General features: G+C 52.6%; 1 protein-coding gene across 1 annotated transcript in view; it reads left to right on the top strand.

The window, feature by feature from the left end:
* LOC119961392 (plasma membrane calcium-transporting ATPase 3-like) overlaps positions 1–18,868 on the top strand; it is a 23,146-nt gene extending 4,278 nt beyond the window's left edge. Inside the window, exons 2-4 of the mRNA XM_038788781.1 lie at positions 10,556–10,663; positions 15,559–15,738; positions 18,559–18,868. Of these exons, the coding sequence (XP_038644709.1) occupies positions 10,556–10,663; positions 15,559–15,738; positions 18,559–18,600 (330 nt within the window). The 3' untranslated portion in view covers positions 18,601–18,868. The remainder of the gene's footprint in view (positions 1–10,555; positions 10,664–15,558; positions 15,739–18,558) is intronic.
* The last annotated feature ends 349 nt before the right edge of the window (positions 18,869–19,217 follow it).

Raw genomic sequence — 19,217 nt, 5'->3', positions numbered from 1 at the left:
AGAGAGAGAGTGAGACAGAGAGAGAAAGTGAGACAGAGAGAGAGAGTGAGACAGAGAGAGAGAGTGAGACAGAGAGAGAGAGTGAGACAGAGAGAGAGAGTGAGACAGAGAGAGAGAGTGAGACAGAGAGAGAGTGAGACAGAGAGAGAAAGAAACAGAGACAGAGAGAGAGAGAGACAGAGAGAGGGTGAGACAAAGGGAGAGACAGAGAGAGAGAGGCAGAGAGAGAGAGAGACAGAGAGAGGGTGAGACAAAGGGAGAGAGAGAGGCAGAGAGAGAGAGTGAGACAGAGAGAGAGAGTGAGACAGAGAGAGTGAGACAGAGAGAGAGAGACAGACAGACAGAGGGAGAGACAGAGAGAGAGGGAGACACAGAGAGATGGTGCGAGAGGGAGACACAGAGAGATGGTGAGACAGAGAGAGACACAGAGACAGAGGCAGGAAGAGACAGGGTGAGTGAGACAGAGACAGAGAGCGAGACAGAGCACAACAGAGAGAGACACAGAGAGAGGTAGAGACAGAGGGTAAGACAGAGAGAGCAGAGAGAGAGGCAGAGAGAGAGAGAGACAGAGAGAGAGGGTTGATGCACTATCAATTACGACAGTCAGCATGGTAGCACAGTGGTTAGCACAATTGCTTCACAGCTCCAGGGTCCCAGGTTCAATTCCCCGCTGGGTCACTGTCTGTGCGGAGTCTGCACGTTCTCCCCGTGTGTGCGTGGGTTTCCTCCGGGTGCTCCGGTTTCCTCCCACAGTCCAAAGGTGTGCAGATTTAGGTGGATTGGCCATGCTAAATTGCCATTAGTGTCCAAAAGGTTAGGTGAGGTTACTGGGTTATGTGGATAGGGTGGTGTGAGCTTTGGGTGGGGTGCTCTTTCCAAGGGGCAGGGTGGACCCGATGGGCCGAATGGCCTCCTACTGCAGGTAAATTCTATGATTCTATGATAGACAGAGAGAGAGAAAGAGAGACAGAGAGGGAGAGAGAGACAGACAGAAAGAGAGTGAAAGAGCCAAAAACTTTGGGTACATAGGTGAACCCAGAAGTGATGCAGCATCAGGGACATTTTTTGGTGGGGATTCTGAGCTCGAGAGAGTTTGGTTGCAGTTAGCGCACGAGATGGAGTTAAAACGATAGAAATCGAGATGCAGCAGAAGAAATGGAGACGGAAATGAGGGTTAGAATTTGAGAAAGACCCCAGCTTAAGGCACGAGAAATTAGTTGGGAGCTGCCGGAAAGTAGAGGGGGGGGCTTACTCCTCGAAAGGAACCCAGTGGTGATACGTTTAAAGTTATACAAGCCCTCCCAAAATGCGATGGAGGGGGGGAGTGGAAACCGCTTGTTAGGGCTTTTGAGAAAATAGCAACCAAAGAGAAAGAGTTTTAATAATAACCGTTATTGTCACAAGTAGGCTTACATTAACACCGCAATGAGGTTACAGTGAAAAGCCCCTAGTCGCCACATTCCGGCGCCTGTTCGGGTCACACAGAGGGAGAATTCAGAATGTCCAATTCACCTGACAAGCACGTCTTTCGGGACTTGTGGGGGGAAACCGGAGCACCCGGAGGAAACCCACACAGACACGGGGAGAACTCCGCACAGACAGTGACCCAGACCGGGAATCGAACCCGGGTCCCTGGCGCTGTGAAGCAACAGTGCTAACTCCCTTAATTCAGACGGAAGGATCTAGAAGGGTGTGGTGATTTATATAGTCCACCAGCACCAATGACAGAGATTGGCCGCGACTCAGTTTGATAGATTTGGCTGGCGAATGAGCCAAGAGGCTGTGGGCCTCCCGGCAACAGGTCGTGATTGGATATTATCCCTCCAGAATGTTCCTTCAGAGCCACGACGTTCCCATTTCAGTGGCACTTTTGATTCTACCAGCGGAGGTAAAGATCCATCAAACCCTCCCCGGAAACCACGACTAAGCCTCCTTAAAAAAGATCCAGCTAATTCTCCCTCTCTCTCTGCAATAAGCCTCTGCGTGTTGGGTTCCTGAAAAACCGGGCCTGGAGACAGGCCATGAGCTGAGGGAAAGGTCTGACGAAACAGGAACTCTGTCTCACCCGGAAAATTGTGAGTACAGCCTCCACAGCAAGGACTGTGATCCCCCAAACGTACTGCGAAGAAAGCCGCCATCGTCTGAAGCAAAGACTCTTTCATCCTCGTTATGGGCCAGGGTTTAGAGAACCCCAAAGTGTATCATGGAGTTCACCTGACCCACAACTTTTACTAGATTGCGGTATGGGGAGCACACGGCCCACTCTACAGGTGCGGCACAGCAGAAATGGAAAAGTATTTTTTAAAGCAAAACAATGTTTATTCTATGAACTCAAGTTAACCTTTTTAAAACATACAGTGAACATCTCAGCAACCATTAATTCAAATACAACCCCCAAAGAATACAACACTAAGTAATCCTTTAAGCTTTCCTTTTTAAAAGAAGCACATCAAGTGACTTTTGGTTAAAGTCACTCCTGAAAACATTTATAATTCTGAATTCACTAAATGATCAAGAGATAGTCTTTTGATGGCAGAGAGAACAGCAGTACACCTGCTCTGTCTGGCTTCAGCTCCAACACTGAAAACAAAACTAAAACACACCCTGCAGCAAACAGGCTAAAATGAAAGTAAAAAGCTGACAGACAGCCCAGCTCCACCCACTCTCTGACATCACTGCAGTAATAAACACACATTTCTTAAAGGTACTCTCACTACAGATATTTATATACACACCCATTTATAAACACCCATTTCTTAAAGGTACTCTCAATAAATAATTATTGGTTCATTCACTTCTGTTGTGTCTCCGGGGCACATGGGGTGGGACCGGACTGTGAATTAGACCAGGGTGTCGCAACACAATACTGTGCATGGTTTTCTGTCTCCCTATCCCACTTGTAATACTGTGCACAGTTCCAGTCTTCTATCCCAGTCGGAATATTGCTGCAGGGTTCCGGTCTCCAGATCCCACTTGCAATACTGTGCACAGTTCCGGTCTCCCTATCCCACTTGGAATACTGTGCACAGTTCCGGTCTCCCTATCCCACTTGGAATACTGTGCACAGTTCCGGTCTCCCTATCCCACTTGGAATACTGTGCAAAGTTCCGGTGTCCCTATCCCACTTGGAATACTGTGCAAAGTTCCGGTGTCCCTATCCTACTTGCAATACTGTGCACAGTTCCGGTCTCCCTATCCCACTTGGAATACTGTGCAAAGTTCCGGTGTCCCTATCCCACTTGGAATACTGTGCACAGTTCCGGTGTCCCTATCCTACTTGCAATACTGTGCACAGTTCCGGTCCCTATAACCCACTTGGAATACTGCGCACAGTTTCAATATCTGTATCACACTTGCAATACTGTGCACAATTTCAGTCTCCCTATCCCACTCGGAGTACTGTGCACAGTTCCGGTCTCCGTATCCCACTTGGTATGTGTGTGAGTATGTGTGGTTGTGGCTAAATCGCTGGCTTTGAAAGCAGACCAGGGCAGGCCAGCAGCACGGTTCAATTCCCGTACCAGCCTCCCCGAACAGGCGCCGGAATGTGGCGACTAGGGGCTTTTCACAGTCACTTCATTTAAAGCCTACTCGTGACAATAAGCGATTTTCATTTCATTTCACGAGGGAGAGATTGCAAGAGAGTCTTTGTGTGTTTGTGTGTGTGTGAATGTTTGTCTATGAGTGGGTGTGTGTGAGAGAGAGTGTGTCTGTGGGGGGAGAGACCAGATCCGGGAGCCATCACTATAAATGGTCATTCATAATGGGGTGAACGCAGGGGAAAAGTCTTTACCTCGGGAGTGGGGAGAATGTGGGACTCGCTCCCACGGGGAGTGGGGAGAATGTGGGACTCGCTCCCAGGGGGAGTGGGGAGAATGTGGGACTCGCTCCCACGGGGAGTGGGGAGAATGTGGGGCTCGCTCCCACGGGGAGTGGGGAGAAGGTGGGACTCGCTCCCACGGGGAGTGGGGAGAACGTGGAACTCGCTCCCACGGGGAGTGGGGAGAATGTGGGACTCGCTCCCACGGGGAGTGGGGAGAATGTGGGACTCGCTCCCACGGGGAGTGGGGGAATGTGGGACTCGCTCCCACGGGGAGTGGGGAGAATGTGGGACTCGCTCCCACGGGGAGTGGGGAGAATGTGGGACTCGCTCCCACGGGGAGTGGGGAGAATGTGGGACTCGCTCCCACGGGGAGTGGTTGAGCTGAATCGTGTTTAAGGGGGAGGGTGGAAACTGGATAAACACGAGGGAGAAATGAAGGAGGTGGGGTATGGAGGTGAAGGCTGGTGTGAGCCAGGAACACCGACATGTAGCTGTGGGGCTGAATAAATTGTTTCTGGGGCTGCAAATCCTCAGTGTTATGACACCCTGGGCGAGTATGTGGTCAATTCCAGCCCAGCAGGCCTCGGGGTCCCAATATAAGTGAATTAACCAATGATTTGTGTAACATTTTTGGGATTCGTGACCCTCCATTGCTCCAATGAAGTGTAGGCACCAGATTTATCAGTAAAACGTAAAAGAACTGTCTATTTCCAACAAGAGATCAGATAAATTTGTAATGATGATAATAGAACAACGGTCTGATAATCTAATTATTCCCCTAACCTCGTCCCACCCTCCACCCACATAGACACAAGAGAGACACACAGTGGGGGTAGGAAAGGATCAAAATAATGGGACTCAAAAGGGCATGTGATGGATCGTTGCTGTTGAGGTTGAAGTCTTTGTAGTCAGGTATCTTCCTGACACGGAGTGTTGAAATCACTAGTTAGTCTGGTTCTCCTGATTACTGCCTTCCGATAGAACATAGAACATACAGTGCAGAAGGAGGCCATTTGGCCCATCGAGTCTGCACCGACCCACTTAAGCCCTCACTTCCACCCTATCCCCGTAACCCAATAACCCCTCCTCACCTTTTTGGTCACTAAGGGAAATTTTATCATGGCCAATCCACTTAACCTGCACGTCTTTGGACTGTGGGAGGAAATTGGATCACCCGGAGGAAACCCACGCAGGCACGGGGAGAACGTGCAGACTCCGCACAGACAGTGACCCGGCGGGGAATCGAGCCTGGGACCCTGGCGCTGTGAAGCCACAGTGCTATCCACTTGTGCTACCGTGCTGCCCAGGGCAGTCTGCATAACTCGCTCTGGTGAGTCACTTTCACTTTACTGACCACCACCAGATTGGCTCCCAGCCTCACTGAGAATAATTAAAGATCTCTGCCTGGGAGTTTACATAAGAACATAAGAACTAGGAGCAGGAGTAGGCCATCTGGCCCCTCGAGCCTGTTCCGCCATTCAATGAGATCATGGCTGATCTTTTGTGGACTCAGCTCCACTTTCCGGCCCGAACACCATAACCCTTAATCCCTTTATTCTTCAAAAAACTATCTATCTTTACCTTAAAAACATGTAATGAAGGAGCCTCAACTGCTTCACTGGGCAAGGAATTCCATAGATTCACAACCCTTTGGGTGAAGAAGTTCCTCCTAAACTCAGTCCTAAATCTACTTCCCCTTATTTTGAGGCTATGCCCCCTAGTTCTGCTGTCACCCGCCAGTGGAAACAACGTGCCCGCATCTCTCCTATCTATTCCCTTCATAATTTTAAATGGTTCTATAAGATCCCCCCTCATCCTTCTAAATTCCAACGAGTACAGTCCCAGTCTACTCAACCTCTCCTCATAATCCAACCCCTTCAGCTCTGGGATTAACCTTGTGAATCTCCTCTGCACACCCTCCAGCGCCAGTACGTCCTTTCTCAAGTAAGGAGACCAAAACTGAACACAATACTCCAGGTGTGGCCGCACTAACACCTTATACAATTGCAACATAACCTCCCTAGTCTTAAACTCCATCCCTCTAGCAATGAAGGACAAAATTCCATTTGCCTTCTTAATCACCTGTTGCACTTGTAAACCAACCTTCTGTGACTCATGCACTAGCACACCCAAGTCTCTCTGAACAGCGGCATGCTTTAATATTTTATCGTTTAAATAATAATCCCGTTTGCTGTTATTCCTACCAAAATGGATAACCTCACATTTGTCAACATTATATTCCATCTGCCAGACCCGAGCCCATTCACTTAACCTATCCAAATCCCTCTGCAGACTTCCAGTATCCTCTGCACTTTTCGCTTTACCACTCAACTTAGTATCATCTGCAAACTTGGACACATTGCCCTTGGTCCCCAACTCCAAATCATCTATGTAAATTGTGAACAATTGTGGGCCCAACACGGATCCCTGAGGGACACCACTAGCTACTGATTGCCAACCAGAGAAACACCCATTTATCCCAACTCTTTGCTTTCTATTAATTAACCAATCCTCTATCCATGCTACTACTTTACCCTTAATGCCATGCATCTTTATCTTATGCAGCAACCTTTTGTGTGGCACCTTGTCAAAGGCTTTCTGGAAATCCAGATATACCACATCCATCGGCTCCCCGTTATCTACTGCACTGGTAATGTCCTCAAAAAATTCCACTAAATTAGTTAGGCATGACCTGCCTTTTACGAACCCATGCTGCGTCTGCCCAATGGGGCAATTTCTATCCAGATGCCTCGCAATTTCTTCCTTGATGATAGATTCCAGCATCTTCCCTACTACCGAAGTTAAGCTCACTGGCCTATAATTTCCTGCTTTCTGCCTACCTCCTTTTTTAAACAGTGGCGTCACGTTTGCTAATTTCCAATCCACCGGAACCACCCCAGAGTCTAGTGAATTTCGGTAAATTATCACTAGTGCATCTGCAATTTCCCTAGCCATCTCTTTTAGCACTCTGGGATGCATTCCATCAGGGCCAGGAGACTTGTCTACCTTTAGCCCCATTAGCTTGCCCATCACTCCCTCCTTAGTGATAACAATCCTCTCAAGGTCCTCACCTGTCATAGCCTCATTTCTATCAGTCGCTGGCATGTTATTTGTGTCTTCCACTGTGAAGACCGACCCAAAAAACCTGTTCAGTTCCTCAGCCATTTCCTCATTTCCCATTATTAAAACTCCCTTCTCATCCTCTAAAGGACCAATATTTACCTTAGCCACTCTTTTTTGTCTTATATATTTGTAAAAACTTTTACTGTCTGTTTTTATATTCTGAGCAAGTTTACTCTCATACTCTATCTTACTCTTCTTTATAGCTTTTTTAGTAGCTTTCTGTTGCCCCCTCAAGATTTCCCAGTCCTCTAATCTCCCAGCAATCTTTGCCACTTTATATGCTTTTTCCTTCAATTTGATACTCTCCCTTATTTCCTTAGATATCCACGGTCGATTTTCCCTCTTTCTTCCGTCCTTCCTTTTTGTTGGTATAAATCTTTGCTGAGCACTGTGAAAAATCGCTTGGAAGGTTCTCCACTGTTCCTCAACTGTTCCACCATAAAGTCTTAGCTCCCAGTCTACCTTAGCTAGTTCTTCTCTCATCCCCTTGTAATCTCCTTTGTTTAAACACAAAACACTAGTATTTGATTTTACTTTCTCACCCTCCATCTGTATTTTAAATTCCACCATATTGTGATCGTTCCTTCCGAGAGGATCCCTAACTATGAGATCATGAATCAATCCTGTCTCATTACACAGGACAAGATCTAGGACCGCTTGTTCCCTCGTAGGTTCCATTACATACTATTCTAGGAAACTATCGTGGATACATTCTATAAACTCCTCCTCAAGGTTGCCTTGACCGACCTGGTTAAACCAATCGACATGTAGATTAAAATCCCCCATGATAACTGCTGTACCATTTCTACATGCATCAGTTATTTCTTTGTTTATTGCCTGCCCCACCATAACGTTACTATTTGGTGGCCGATAGACTACTCCTATCAGTGACTTTTTCGCCTTACGATTCCTGATTTCCACCCAAATGGATTCAACCTTATCCTCCATAGCACCAATGTCATCCCTTAACATTGCCCGGATGTCATCCTTAAATAACAGAGCAACACCACCTCCCTTACCATCCACTCTGTCCTTCTGAATAGTTTGATACCCTCGGATATTTAACTCCCAGTCGTGACCATCCTTTAACCATGTTTCAGTAATGGCCACTAAATCATAGTCATTTACGATGATTTGTGCCATCAACTCATTTACTTTATTCCGAATACTACGAGCATTCAGGTAAAGTACGCTTATGTTGGTTTTTTTACCTCTGTTTTGAATCTTAACATCTCCAGTTTTATTCCTTTTGTTATTACTGGGCCTATTCACTGAGCTCCCCTCAGTCACTGTACCTTGTACTGTCGGCCTTTTAGATTTTTGACTGTCTTCTCTGCCTTGCACTTTTCCCCTTACTTCCTTTTGCTTCTGTCCCTGTTTTACTACCTTCCAACTTCCTGCATCGGTTCCCTCCCCCTGCCACATTAGCTTAAACCCTCCCCAACAGCTCTAGAAAACACCCCTCCTAGGACATCGGTTCCAGTCCTGCCCAGGTGCAGACCGTCCGGTTTGTACTGGTCCCACCTCCCCCAGAACCTGTCCCAATGCCCCAGGAATTTGAATCCCTCCTTCTTGCACCATCTCTCGAGCCACGCATTCATCCTATCTATCCTGACATTCCTACTCTGACTAGCTCGTGGCACTGGTAGCAATCCTGAGATTACTACCTTTGAGGTCCTACTTTTTAGTTTAACTCCTAACTCCCTGAATTCCGCTTGTAGGACCTCATCCCGTGTTTTACCTATATCATTGGTGCCTATGTGCACCACGACAGCTGGCTGTTCACCCTCTCTCCCCCCAGAATGTCCTGCAGCCGCTCCGAGACACCCTTGACCCTTGCACCAGGGAGGCAACATACCATCCTGGAGTCTCGATTGCGTCCACAGAACCGCCTGTCTATTCCCCTTACGATCGAGTCCCCTATCACTATAGCCCTGCCATTTTTCTTCCTGCCCTGCTGTGCAGCAGAGCCAGCCACGGTGCCATGAACCTGGCTGCTGCTGCCTTCCCCTGGTGAGCCATCTCCCTCAACAGCATCCAAAGCGGTATATCTGTTTTGGAGGGAGATGACCGCAGGGGACACCTGCACTGCCTTCCTACTCTTGCTCTTTCTTTTGGTCACCCATTTTCTATCTCCCTCAGTAAGCTTCACCTGCGGTGTGACCAACTCGCTAAACGTGCTATCCATGACCTCCTCAGCATCGCGGATGCTCCAAAGTGAGTCCATCCGCAGCTCCAGAGCCGTCAAGCGGTCTAACAGGAGCTGCAACTGAACACACTTCTTGCACGTGAAGGAGCCAGGGACAGTGGACGTGTCCCTGAGCTCCCACATCGCACACGAGGAGCATGACACGGGTCTGGGATCTCCTGCCATGTCTTAAACCCTTGGTAAACTTAAACTAGAATTTCAAAATAAAAATAAATAAATTAGACGCTGAAAAGAAAAAGAGAGACTACTTACCAGTCACTTACCAGGGTTAAAAAGCACCTCCTCACACTCTGCACCGAATTACCTCACTGTACCAAATTACCAAGTTTCAATCCCCCACTCTGGATGAGTCTCACTCCGGATGTGTCTCCTGGAAAAGTGCTAGCTTACTGTGTGCGCTGTCTGTCTGTCTTTTATACAGACCTCAGCTAACCGATGACTCAAAAAATACCTTAACTTCAAAGAGAAGAATACAATGTGCCCCTAAACAGGCCTCAGGTGATTGACAGATAACTGCCTCTCAGCAATTAGGGTGGGGGCAGATTCAACCAATCAGACACTAAGCTCCACACTGCACTTTTAACTGAAAAACAGCAGAATTAGATTTTCCACTTACCTTTGCTGATTTACCTCACTGCACCAAATTACCAAGTTTCAATCCCCCACTCTGGATGAGTCTCACTCCGGATGTGTCTCCTGGAAAAGTGCCAGCTTAAACAGGTTCTCTGGCCACTCCGTCTCTCAACCACTTGCCTGGCCTTTGTGCTGGTTTATTGGCTGCGGAGAAAGGTAAAGGCCTTTCCTTCTCGATCTTAAGAGTTATCAGGAGGCAGAGCTACCAGCACTCTGCCTTTCAAACAGAGGTGAACCTTTCATGGGCCTGGCTGGGGAATGGTTTAATCGCCAGCCGATGCTGATAGAGTCCCCACCTGCCCCCTCCTGGGCTAAAACAGAACCGACGTCAGAATGGAGTCGGCTCTCCTTCTTCCAGAATCTTCTGAAGCTCCCTTCCAATCAACAGTTAAAAACCACACACGTCCCGGGATTTCAAAAGAACTGATTGGCTGCTCACCAAGTCGATAAAAACGTGACCTCAATGAACGATGCCACATAGCGCACTGCACTGAGGGGGGGGGGGGGGGGGGTCCTCAACCCAGTTCAAATAGAACTTAGGGCCTAAGGCGGCACGGTGGCGCAGTGGTTAGCACTGAGACTACGGCGCCGAGGGCTCGTAAAAAGGGATTACACAGGGAAGGCAAGGTTTAAACAGAGGGGTCCTGACATCGATGGATCATAAGGACAACACGCCGAGCAGTCCCCAGCAGATAGATACAATCATGTGACTGATGCAGTTTTTGAGTATTCCCCACAATTTAGACTTTTTACTCCACCCCATTTAGGTCATCATCGTAGAGTTTGGTGGGAGACCGTTCAACTGTGCGTCACTCAATATCGAGCAGTGGCTCTGGTGTCTTGTGTTCGGCTTTGGAGAGCTCCTCTGGGGCCAAGTGAGTACATCTGATCTCCTCATTGCCCTTTGCTGCTCTTTAAACAACAATTGTTTTCAGCACCAGTGCTGAGGGAGTGCCGCACTGTCTGAGGGTCAGTGCTGAGGGAGCGCCGCACTGTCTGAGGGTCAGTGCTGAGGGAGCGCCGCACTGTTGGAGGGTCAGTGCTGAGGGAGCGCCGCACTGTGGGAGGGTCAGTGCTGAGGGAGCGCCGCACTGTTGGAGGGTCAGTGCTGAGGGAGCGCCGCACTGTCTGAGGGTCAGTGCTGAGGGAGCGCCGCACTGTCGGAGGGTCAGTGCTGAGGGAGCGCCGCACTGTCTGAGGGTCAGTGCTGAGGGAGCGCCGCACTGTCGGAGGGTCAGTGCTGAGGGAGCGCTGCACTGTCGGAGGGTCAGTGCTGAGGGAGCGCCGCACTGTCGGAGGGTCAGTGCTGAGGGAGCGCTGCACTGTCGGAGGGTCAGTGCTGAGGGAGCGCCGCACTGTCGGAGGGTCAGTGCTGAGGGAGCCCCGCACTGTCAGAGGGTCAGTGCTGAGGGAGCGCCGCACTGTCAGAGGGTCAGTGCTGAGGGAGTGCCGCACTGTCGGAGGGTCAGCGCTGAGGGAGCGCCGCACTGTCGGAGGGTCAGTGCTGAGGGAGTGCCGCACTGTCGGAGGGTCAGTGCTGAGGGAGCGCTGCACTGTCGGAGGGTCAGTGCTGAGGGAGCGCCGCACTGTCAGAGGGTCAGTGCTGAGGGAGCGCCGCACTGTCGGAGGGTCAGTGCTGAGGGAGCGCCGCACTGTCGGAGGGTCACTGCTGAGGGAGCGCCGCACTGTCAGAGGGTCAGTGCTGAGGGAGCACCGCACTGTCGGAGGGTCAGTGCTGAGGGAGCACCGCACTGTCGGAGGGTCAGTGCTGAGGGAGCGCCGCACTGTCAGAGGGTCAGTGCTGAGGGAGCACCGCACTGTCGGAGGGTCAGTGCTGAGGGAGCGCCGCACTGTCAGAGGGTCAGTGCTGAGGGAGCACCGCACTGTCGGAGGGTCAGTGCGGAGGGAGTGCCGCACTGTCAGAGGGTCAGTGCTGAGGGAGCGCCGCACTGTCGGAGGATCAGTACTGAGGGAGCACCGCACTGTCGGAGGGTCAGTGCTGAGGGAGCGCCGCACTGTCAGAGGGTCAGTGCTGAGGGAGAGCCGCACTGTCAGAGGGTCAGTGCTGAGGGAGCGCCGCACTGTCAGAGGGTCAGTGCTGAGGGAGCCCCGCACTGTCAGAGGGTCAGTGCTGAGGGAGCACCGCACTGTCAGAGGGTCAGTGCTGAGGGAGCGCCGCACTGTCGGAGGGTCACTGCTGAGGGAGCGCCGCACTGTCAGAGGGTCAGTGCTGAGGGAGCGCCGCACTGTCGGAGGGTCAGTGCTGAGGGAGCAACGCACTGTCAGAGGGTCAGTGCTGAGGGAGCGCCGCACTGTCGGAGGGTCAGTGCTGAGGGAGCCCCGCACTGTCAGAGGGTCAATGCTGAGGGAGCGCCGCACTGTCGGAGGGTCACTGCTGAGGGAGCGCCGCACTGTCAGAGGGTCAGTGCTGAGGGAGCGCCGCACTGTCGGAGGGTCAGTGCTGAGGGAGCAACGCACTGTGGGAGGGTCAGTGCTGAGGGAGCGCCGCACTGTCGGAGGGTCAGTGCTGAGGGAGCAACGCACTGTCGGAGGGTCAGTGCTGAGGGAGCGCCGCACTGTCGGAGGGTCAGTGCTGAGGGAGCGCCGCACTGTTGGAGGGTCAGTGCTGAGGGAGCGCCGCACTGTCGGAGGGTCAGTGCTGAGGGAGTGCTGCACTGTTGGAGGGTCAGTGCTGAGGGAGCGCCGCACTGTCGGAGGGTCAGTGCTGAGGGAGCGCCGCACTGTGGGAGGGTCAGTGCTGAGAGAGCGCCGCATTGTCGGAGGGTCAGTGCTGAGAGAGCGCCGCATTGTCGGAGGGTCAGTGCTGAGGGAGCGCCGCACTGTCGGGAGGGTCAGTGCTGAGGGAGCGCCGCACTGACGAAGTGTCAGTTCTGAGGGAGCGCCGCACTGTCGGAGGGTCAGTGCTGAGGGAGCGCCGCACTGTCAGAGGGTCAGTACTGAGGGAGCGCCGCACTGTCGGAGGGTCAGTGCTGAGGGAGCGCCGCACTGTCGGAGGGTCAGTGCTGAGGGAGCGCCGCACTGTCAGAGGGTCAGTACTGAGGGAGCGCCGCACTGTCAGAGGGTCAGTGCTGAGGGAGCACTGCACTGTCGGAGGGTCAGTGCTGAGGGAATGCCGCACTGTCGGGGGGTCAGTACTGAGGGAGTGCCGCACTGTGGGTGGGTCAGTGCTGAGGGAGCGCCGCACTGTCGGGGGGTCAGTGCTGAGGGAGCGCCGCACTGTCGGAGGGTCAGTGCTGAGGGAGCTCCGCACTGTGGGAGGGTCAGTGCTGAGGGAGCGCCGCACTGTCGGAGGGTCAGTGCTGAGGGGGCGCCACACTGTCACAGGGTCAGTGCTGATGGAGCGCTGCACTGTCGGAGGGTCAGTGCTGAGGGAGCGCCGCACTGTCAGAGGGTCAGTGCTGAGGGAGCGCCGCACTGTCAGAGGGTCAGTGCTGAGGGAGCGCCACACTGTCGGAGGGTCAGTACTGAGGGAGTGCCGTACTGTCGGAGGGTCAGTGCTGAGGGAGTGCCGTACTGTCAGAGGGTCAGTGCTGAGGGAGCGCCGCACTGTCGGAGGGTCAGTGCTGAGGGAGTGCCGCACTGTCGGAGTGTCAGTGCTGAGGGAGTGCCGCACTGTCGGAGGGTCAGTGCTGAGGGAGCGCCGCACTGTCAGAGGGTCAGTACTGAGGGAGTGCCGCACTGCGAGAGGGTCAGTACTGAGGGAGTGCCGCACTGTGGGAGGGTCAGTGCTGAGGGAGCGCCGCACTGTCGGAGGGTCAGTGCTGAGGGAGCGCCGCACTGTCGGAGGGTCAGTCCTGAGGGAGCACCGCACTGTCGGAGGGTCAGTGCTGAGGGAGCGCCGCACTGTCGAAGGGTCAGGACTGAGAGAGCGCCGCACTGTCGTAGGGTCAGTGCTGAGGGAGCGCCGCACTGTCGGAGGGTCAGTACTGAGGGAGCGCTGCACTGTCGGAGGGTCAGTGCTGAGGGAGCTCCGCACTGTGGGAGGGTCAGTGCTGAGGGGCGCCACACTGTCACAGGGTCAGTGCTGATGGAGCGCTGCACTGTCGGAGGGTCAGTGCTGAGGGAGCGCCGCACTGTCAGAGGGTCAGTGCTGAGGGAGCGCCGCACTGTCAGAGGGTCAGTGCTGAGGGAGCGCCACACTGTCGGAGGGTCAGTACTGAGGGAGTGCCGTACTGTCGGAGGGTCAGTGCTGAGGGAGTGCCGTACTGTCAGAGGGTCAGTGCTGAGGGAGCGCCGCACTGTCGGAGGGTCAGTGCTGAGGGAGTGCCGCACTGTCGGAGTGTCAGTGCTGAGGGAGTGCCGCACTGTCGGAGGGTCAGTGCTGAGGGAGCGCCGCACTGTCAGAGGGTCAGTACTGAGGGAGTGCCGCACTGCGAGAGGGTCAGTACTGAGGGAGTGCCGCACTGTGGGAGGGTCAGTGCTGAGGGAGCGCCGCACTGTCGGAGGGTCAGTGCTGAGGGAGCGCCGCACTGTCGGAGGGTCAGTCCTGAGGGAGCACCGCACTGTCGGAGGGTCAGTGCTGAGGGAGCGTCGCACTGTCGAAGGGTCAGTACTGAGAGAGCGCCGCACTGTCGTAGGGTCAGTGCTGAGGGAGCGCCGCACTGTCGGAGGGTCAGTGCTGAGGGAGCACCGCACTGTCGGAGGGTCAGTGCTGAGGGAGCGCCGCACTGTCGGAGGGTCAGTGCTGAGGGAGCACCGCACTGTCGGAGGGTCAGTACTGAGGGAGCACCGCACTGTCGGAGGGTCAGTGCTGAGGGAGCGCCGCACTGTCGGAGGGTCAGTGCTGAGGGAGCGCCGCACTGTCGGAGGGTCAGTACTGAGGGAGCGCTGCACTGTCGGAGGGTCAGTGCTGAGGGAGCGCCGCACTGTCGGAGGGTCAGTGCTGAGGGAGCGCCGCACTGTCGGAGGGTCAGTACTGAGGGAGCGCCGCCCTGTCGGGCCTCTTCTGTGCTGTATTATTCTGTGTGATACTCTGTCTCTCTCCCTCCCTCCATCTCTTTGTATTTCTCCCTTCATCTCTCTGTCACTTCAACCTGTTTCTTTCTCTCCCCATCTATCGCTCTCTTATTTACCTATCTCTATTTCTGCCTCTCATCCTTTTCTTTCTCTCACTGACCATCTGTCACTCTCTCTTTCTCCCTCTCTTTCCCTGTCTGTCTCTCTCTCCCTCTATTTTCCCTTTCTATTTCTCTCTCTGTCTCTTTCTCCCCCTCTGCCTGTCACCATTTCTCCCTCTCTCTCTCTCTCCTCACTTTCTGTCTCCCTCTCCAGCGTTCTCTCTTTCTCCCTCTTCCGCTTCTCCCTTTTTCAGCCTCTCTTCCTTTCTCTCTTTCTCCCTCCCTCTCTCTGATAGTCCTCTGCTCTCCCACCCTTTCTGCCTGTCCCCCTCTTTCTCTCTCTATATATATCGCTAACTCTCCCTCACTGTCCCACTCCCTCTCCGTCGTGCTGTCTCTTCCCATCTGTCATTCTCTCTCTCTCTCCATCTCTTCCTCGTTTCTGTCTTTCTGTGTATTTCTGTGTCTGTCCCTCTGCCTGTCGCTCTCCTGCCATGTCTGTCTCTCCCTTTGTCTCTCTATTTCTCCCAGTTTTCCATCCTTTCTTATTTATGCCCTCCTCCGCCCCATGTACGCCTCGGGTGCCTTGTCGTGGATGTTGTGTCGTTAACGTTCTTCCCGACCCCACTTAACATTCTCCTCGCCCGCTAACCCTCTCCCCCTCTTCTCTCTCTCTCTCTCCCTCCACCCAGTTCATCACCGCCATTCCCACCAACCAGCTCAAATTTCTGATGGAGGCGGGACTCGGGACCGAAAAGGATGACATCCCCGAAGATGAGCTGGCCGAGGAGGAAGAGATCGACCACGCCGAGGTCGAGCTGCGCCATGGCCAGATCCTCTGGTTCCGGGGGATGAACCGGATACAGAGTCAGGTACGTCAGGCCAAGGGCAGCCAATCAGTGTAGGAACGGGTAAGGCTGCGCCATCAGCACTTGAGGGGCAGGATAAGAAGGGTGTGCGTTTCGCCCACCTGCTTTATCCTTCCTCATTTTCCTCAAATTTGTTGAAATTTGGTAACTTGAGGCCTAGAGTTGATTTATATTTCCTGAGGCCTAGATTTAATTTTGACTCAAGGCCTAGATTTAATTTTGACTCGAGGCTTAGATTTAATTTTGACTCGAGGCCTAGATTTCATTTTGACTCTTGACCCCGGATTTAATTTTGACTCGAGGCCTAGATTTAATTTTGACTCAAGGCCCAGATTTAATTTACCTCTTCAGGCCTAGATTTAATTTTGACTCGAGGCCTACATTTAATTTTGACTCAAGGCCCAGATTTAATTTACCTCTTCAGGCCTAGATTTAATTTTGACTCGAGGCTTAGATTTAATTTTGACTCGAGGCCTAGATTTCATTTTGACTCTTGACCCCTGGATTTAATTTTGACTCGAGGCCTAGATTTAATTTACCTCTTCAGGCCTAGATTTAATTTTGACTCGAGGCCTAGATTTAATTTACCTCTTCAGGCCTAGATTTAATTATGACTCGAGGCCTAGATTTAATTTTGACTCTTGAGGCCTAGATTTGACTTTGGATCTTGAAAATCTAAATTTTATTTTGGCTCTAGTCGCCTGGATTTTTTTTTTTTTTTTTTGAGACCTACAGATAATTTTGGTTCTTGACGCCTTGATCTGATTTTGCTTCTTGAGCCTAGATTTGATTTTGGTACCTTCAGGCCTAGATTTGATTTTGTTTCTGTCGACCTAGACCCGAGTTTGGTTTCTTGTGGCCTAGATTTGATTTGGGTTCCTGAGGCCGAGATTTTGTTTCTTGTGGGAGTGATATCCAGGGTGGGAGGAGATATCCAGGGGTGGGGGTTATAGCGGGGAGGTGGTATCCGGGAGTAGTTGAAATAGGGGTGAGGGGTGACGGATGGGGTCGGCCGAGGGTCTCACGTCACGCACAAGGCAGCTTCTTGAGATAATAGGTCCGAGACAGCAGCTACATTCCCGGCAGGGTGCGCTAACCGTTAAATCTGCCCCGGGGTATAACGGCTGGTGAAGCCAGCTTTTATCCCCCGTGTTTTCTCAGCCGTATTGCTGGGTGGGGTGCGGAGTCGGGTGCAGACCCAACCATGCAAGGCTGGCAGATCTCCCGGAAGAATGAACCAGGTGGGCTTTTACAGCAATCAAAGTTTCATTTTTTCTTTAATTTTAGATTACCCAATTCTTTTCCCGCCCCCCCCACCCCCCCCCCCCAAGAGGCAATTTAGCTTGGCCAATCCGCCGAGCCTGCACATCTTTGGGTTGTGGGTGTGAAGCCCACGCAGACACGGGGAGAACGTGCAAACTCCACACGGACAGTGACCCAGAGCCGGGATCGAACCTGGGACCTCGGCGCTGCTGTCCCAGTGCTAGCCACTGCGCCACCCTGCTGGCCCCAAAGAAACTTTCATGAGCACAATTACTCAGAGCATCTTCAAATTGTGGCCAAATACTTGTATTTGAAGTTTAAATCGTGCTGTACCTGTCCTGGGAGTGTTTGATGGGGACAGTGTAGAGGGAGCTTTACTTTGTATCTAACCCCGTGCTGTACCTGTCCTGGGAGTGTTTGATGGGGACAGTGTAGAGGGAGCTTTACTCTGTATCTAACCCCGTGCTGTGCCTGTCCTGGGAGTGTTTGATGGGGACAGTGTAGAGGGAGCTTTACTCTGTATCTAACCCCGTGCTGTACCTGTCCTGGGAGTGTTTGATAGGGACAGTGTAGAGGGAGCTTTACTCTGTATCTAACCCCGTGCTGTCTCTGTCCTGGGAGTGTTTGATGGGGACAGTGTAGAGGGAGATTTACTCTGTATCTAACCCCGTGCTGTACCTGTCCTGGGAGTGTTTGATGGGGACAGTGTAGGGGGAGCTTTACTCTGTATCTAACCCCGTGCTGTACCTGTCCTGGGAGTGTTTGATGGGGACAGTGTAGAGGGAGCTTTACTCTGTATCTAACCCCGTGCTATACCTGTCCTGGGAGTGTTTGATGGGGACAGTGTAGAGGGAGCTTTACTCTGTATCTAACCCCGTGCTGTGCCTGTCCTGGGAGTGTTTGATGGGGACAGTGTAGAGGGAGCTTTACTCTGTATCTAACCCCGTGCTGTACCTGTCCTGGGAGTGTTTGATGGGGACAGTGTAGAGGGAGCTTTACTCTGTATCTAACCCCGTGCTGTACCTGTCCTGGGAGTGTTTGATGGGGACAGTGTAGAGGGAGCTTTACTCTGTATCTAACCCCGTGCGGTACCTGTCCTGGGAGTGTTTGATGGGGACAGTGTAGAGGGAGCTTTACTCTGTATCTAACCCCGTGCTGTACCTGTCCTGGGAGTGTTTGATGGGGACAGTGTAGAGGGAGCTTTACTCTGTATCTAACCCCGTGCTGTACCTGTCCTGGGAGTGTTTGATGGGGACAGTGTAGAGGGAGCTTTACTCTGTATCTAACCCCGTGCTGTACCTGTCCTGGGAGTGTTTGATGGGGACAGTGTAGAGGGAGCTTTACTCTGTATCTAACCCCGTGCTGTACCTGTCCTGGGAGTGTTTGATGGGGACAGTGTAGAGGGAGCTTTACTCTGTATCTAACCCCGTGCTGTACCTGTCCTGGGAGTGTTTGATGGGGACAGTGTAGAGGGAGTTTTATGTCTGATCTTTTAGACGAGTAACTGGCAGGTATGAACAAATTTCCAAATCTTTCCAATTTCTGCTTTTCTCTCAATAGGGTAATCTTAGAAATAATCACCTGAAGGATCGTTTGATATAGACCTCCAACGTCCTCCGTCGTTTCAGGCCCACCAGTGCGTCAAAGTGGGTTGTAGCCTCGCCCTACCTCACTCTGTCCCTCCCTCGCTCCACTCTTGTTGCTGCACTGACCGTTCCTGCACAGGAAAGGGGACAATTTACGAGGGAGGAGACTGGTGATTGGCACACGGTGAGTGTGGCCGGGCGCCCTCTCCCTCCCCCCCCCCCCCCCCCCCCCCGAGCTGGGTCTCGAGGGGTAAGATGGTCGTGTTGGCAAGGCCTCCGATTCTAGCTTGGGTAGGCCTTAAGGGGGCCTGGGGAGGGCTGGGGATGGGAAGGGGGGGAGGGGGGGGGGGGGGGGCGGGGGGCCAGGGGGGGTCACCGTGCGAGCTGGAACCCACCCGTGGGCTTTCAACGAATGTCAATTAAACACTCCCGCCCACCACCTAGATCTTAGGCCTTGGGAATGTTGTTCGATGTTTCTGGGAGGGGGGGGGGGAGAAGAGAGCAGGGGAGGGGGGGGGGGGGGGGGACACAGGGAGGGTTTAGAGGGGTGCGAAAGGCCAATACTGAATTTTGGAAGGGCAGGGATTAAGGGGGAAGTGGGGGTTGGGGGTGGAAAATGGCGCCGGGTACAGG

The sequence above is a fragment of the Scyliorhinus canicula genome, unplaced genomic scaffold, assembly GCF_902713615.1.
Source record: "Scyliorhinus canicula unplaced genomic scaffold, sScyCan1.1, whole genome shotgun sequence".
NCBI classification, from domain to species: domain Eukaryota; kingdom Metazoa; phylum Chordata; class Chondrichthyes; order Carcharhiniformes; family Scyliorhinidae; genus Scyliorhinus; species Scyliorhinus canicula.
This window is presented reverse-complemented; position numbering and strand designations above follow the sequence as displayed.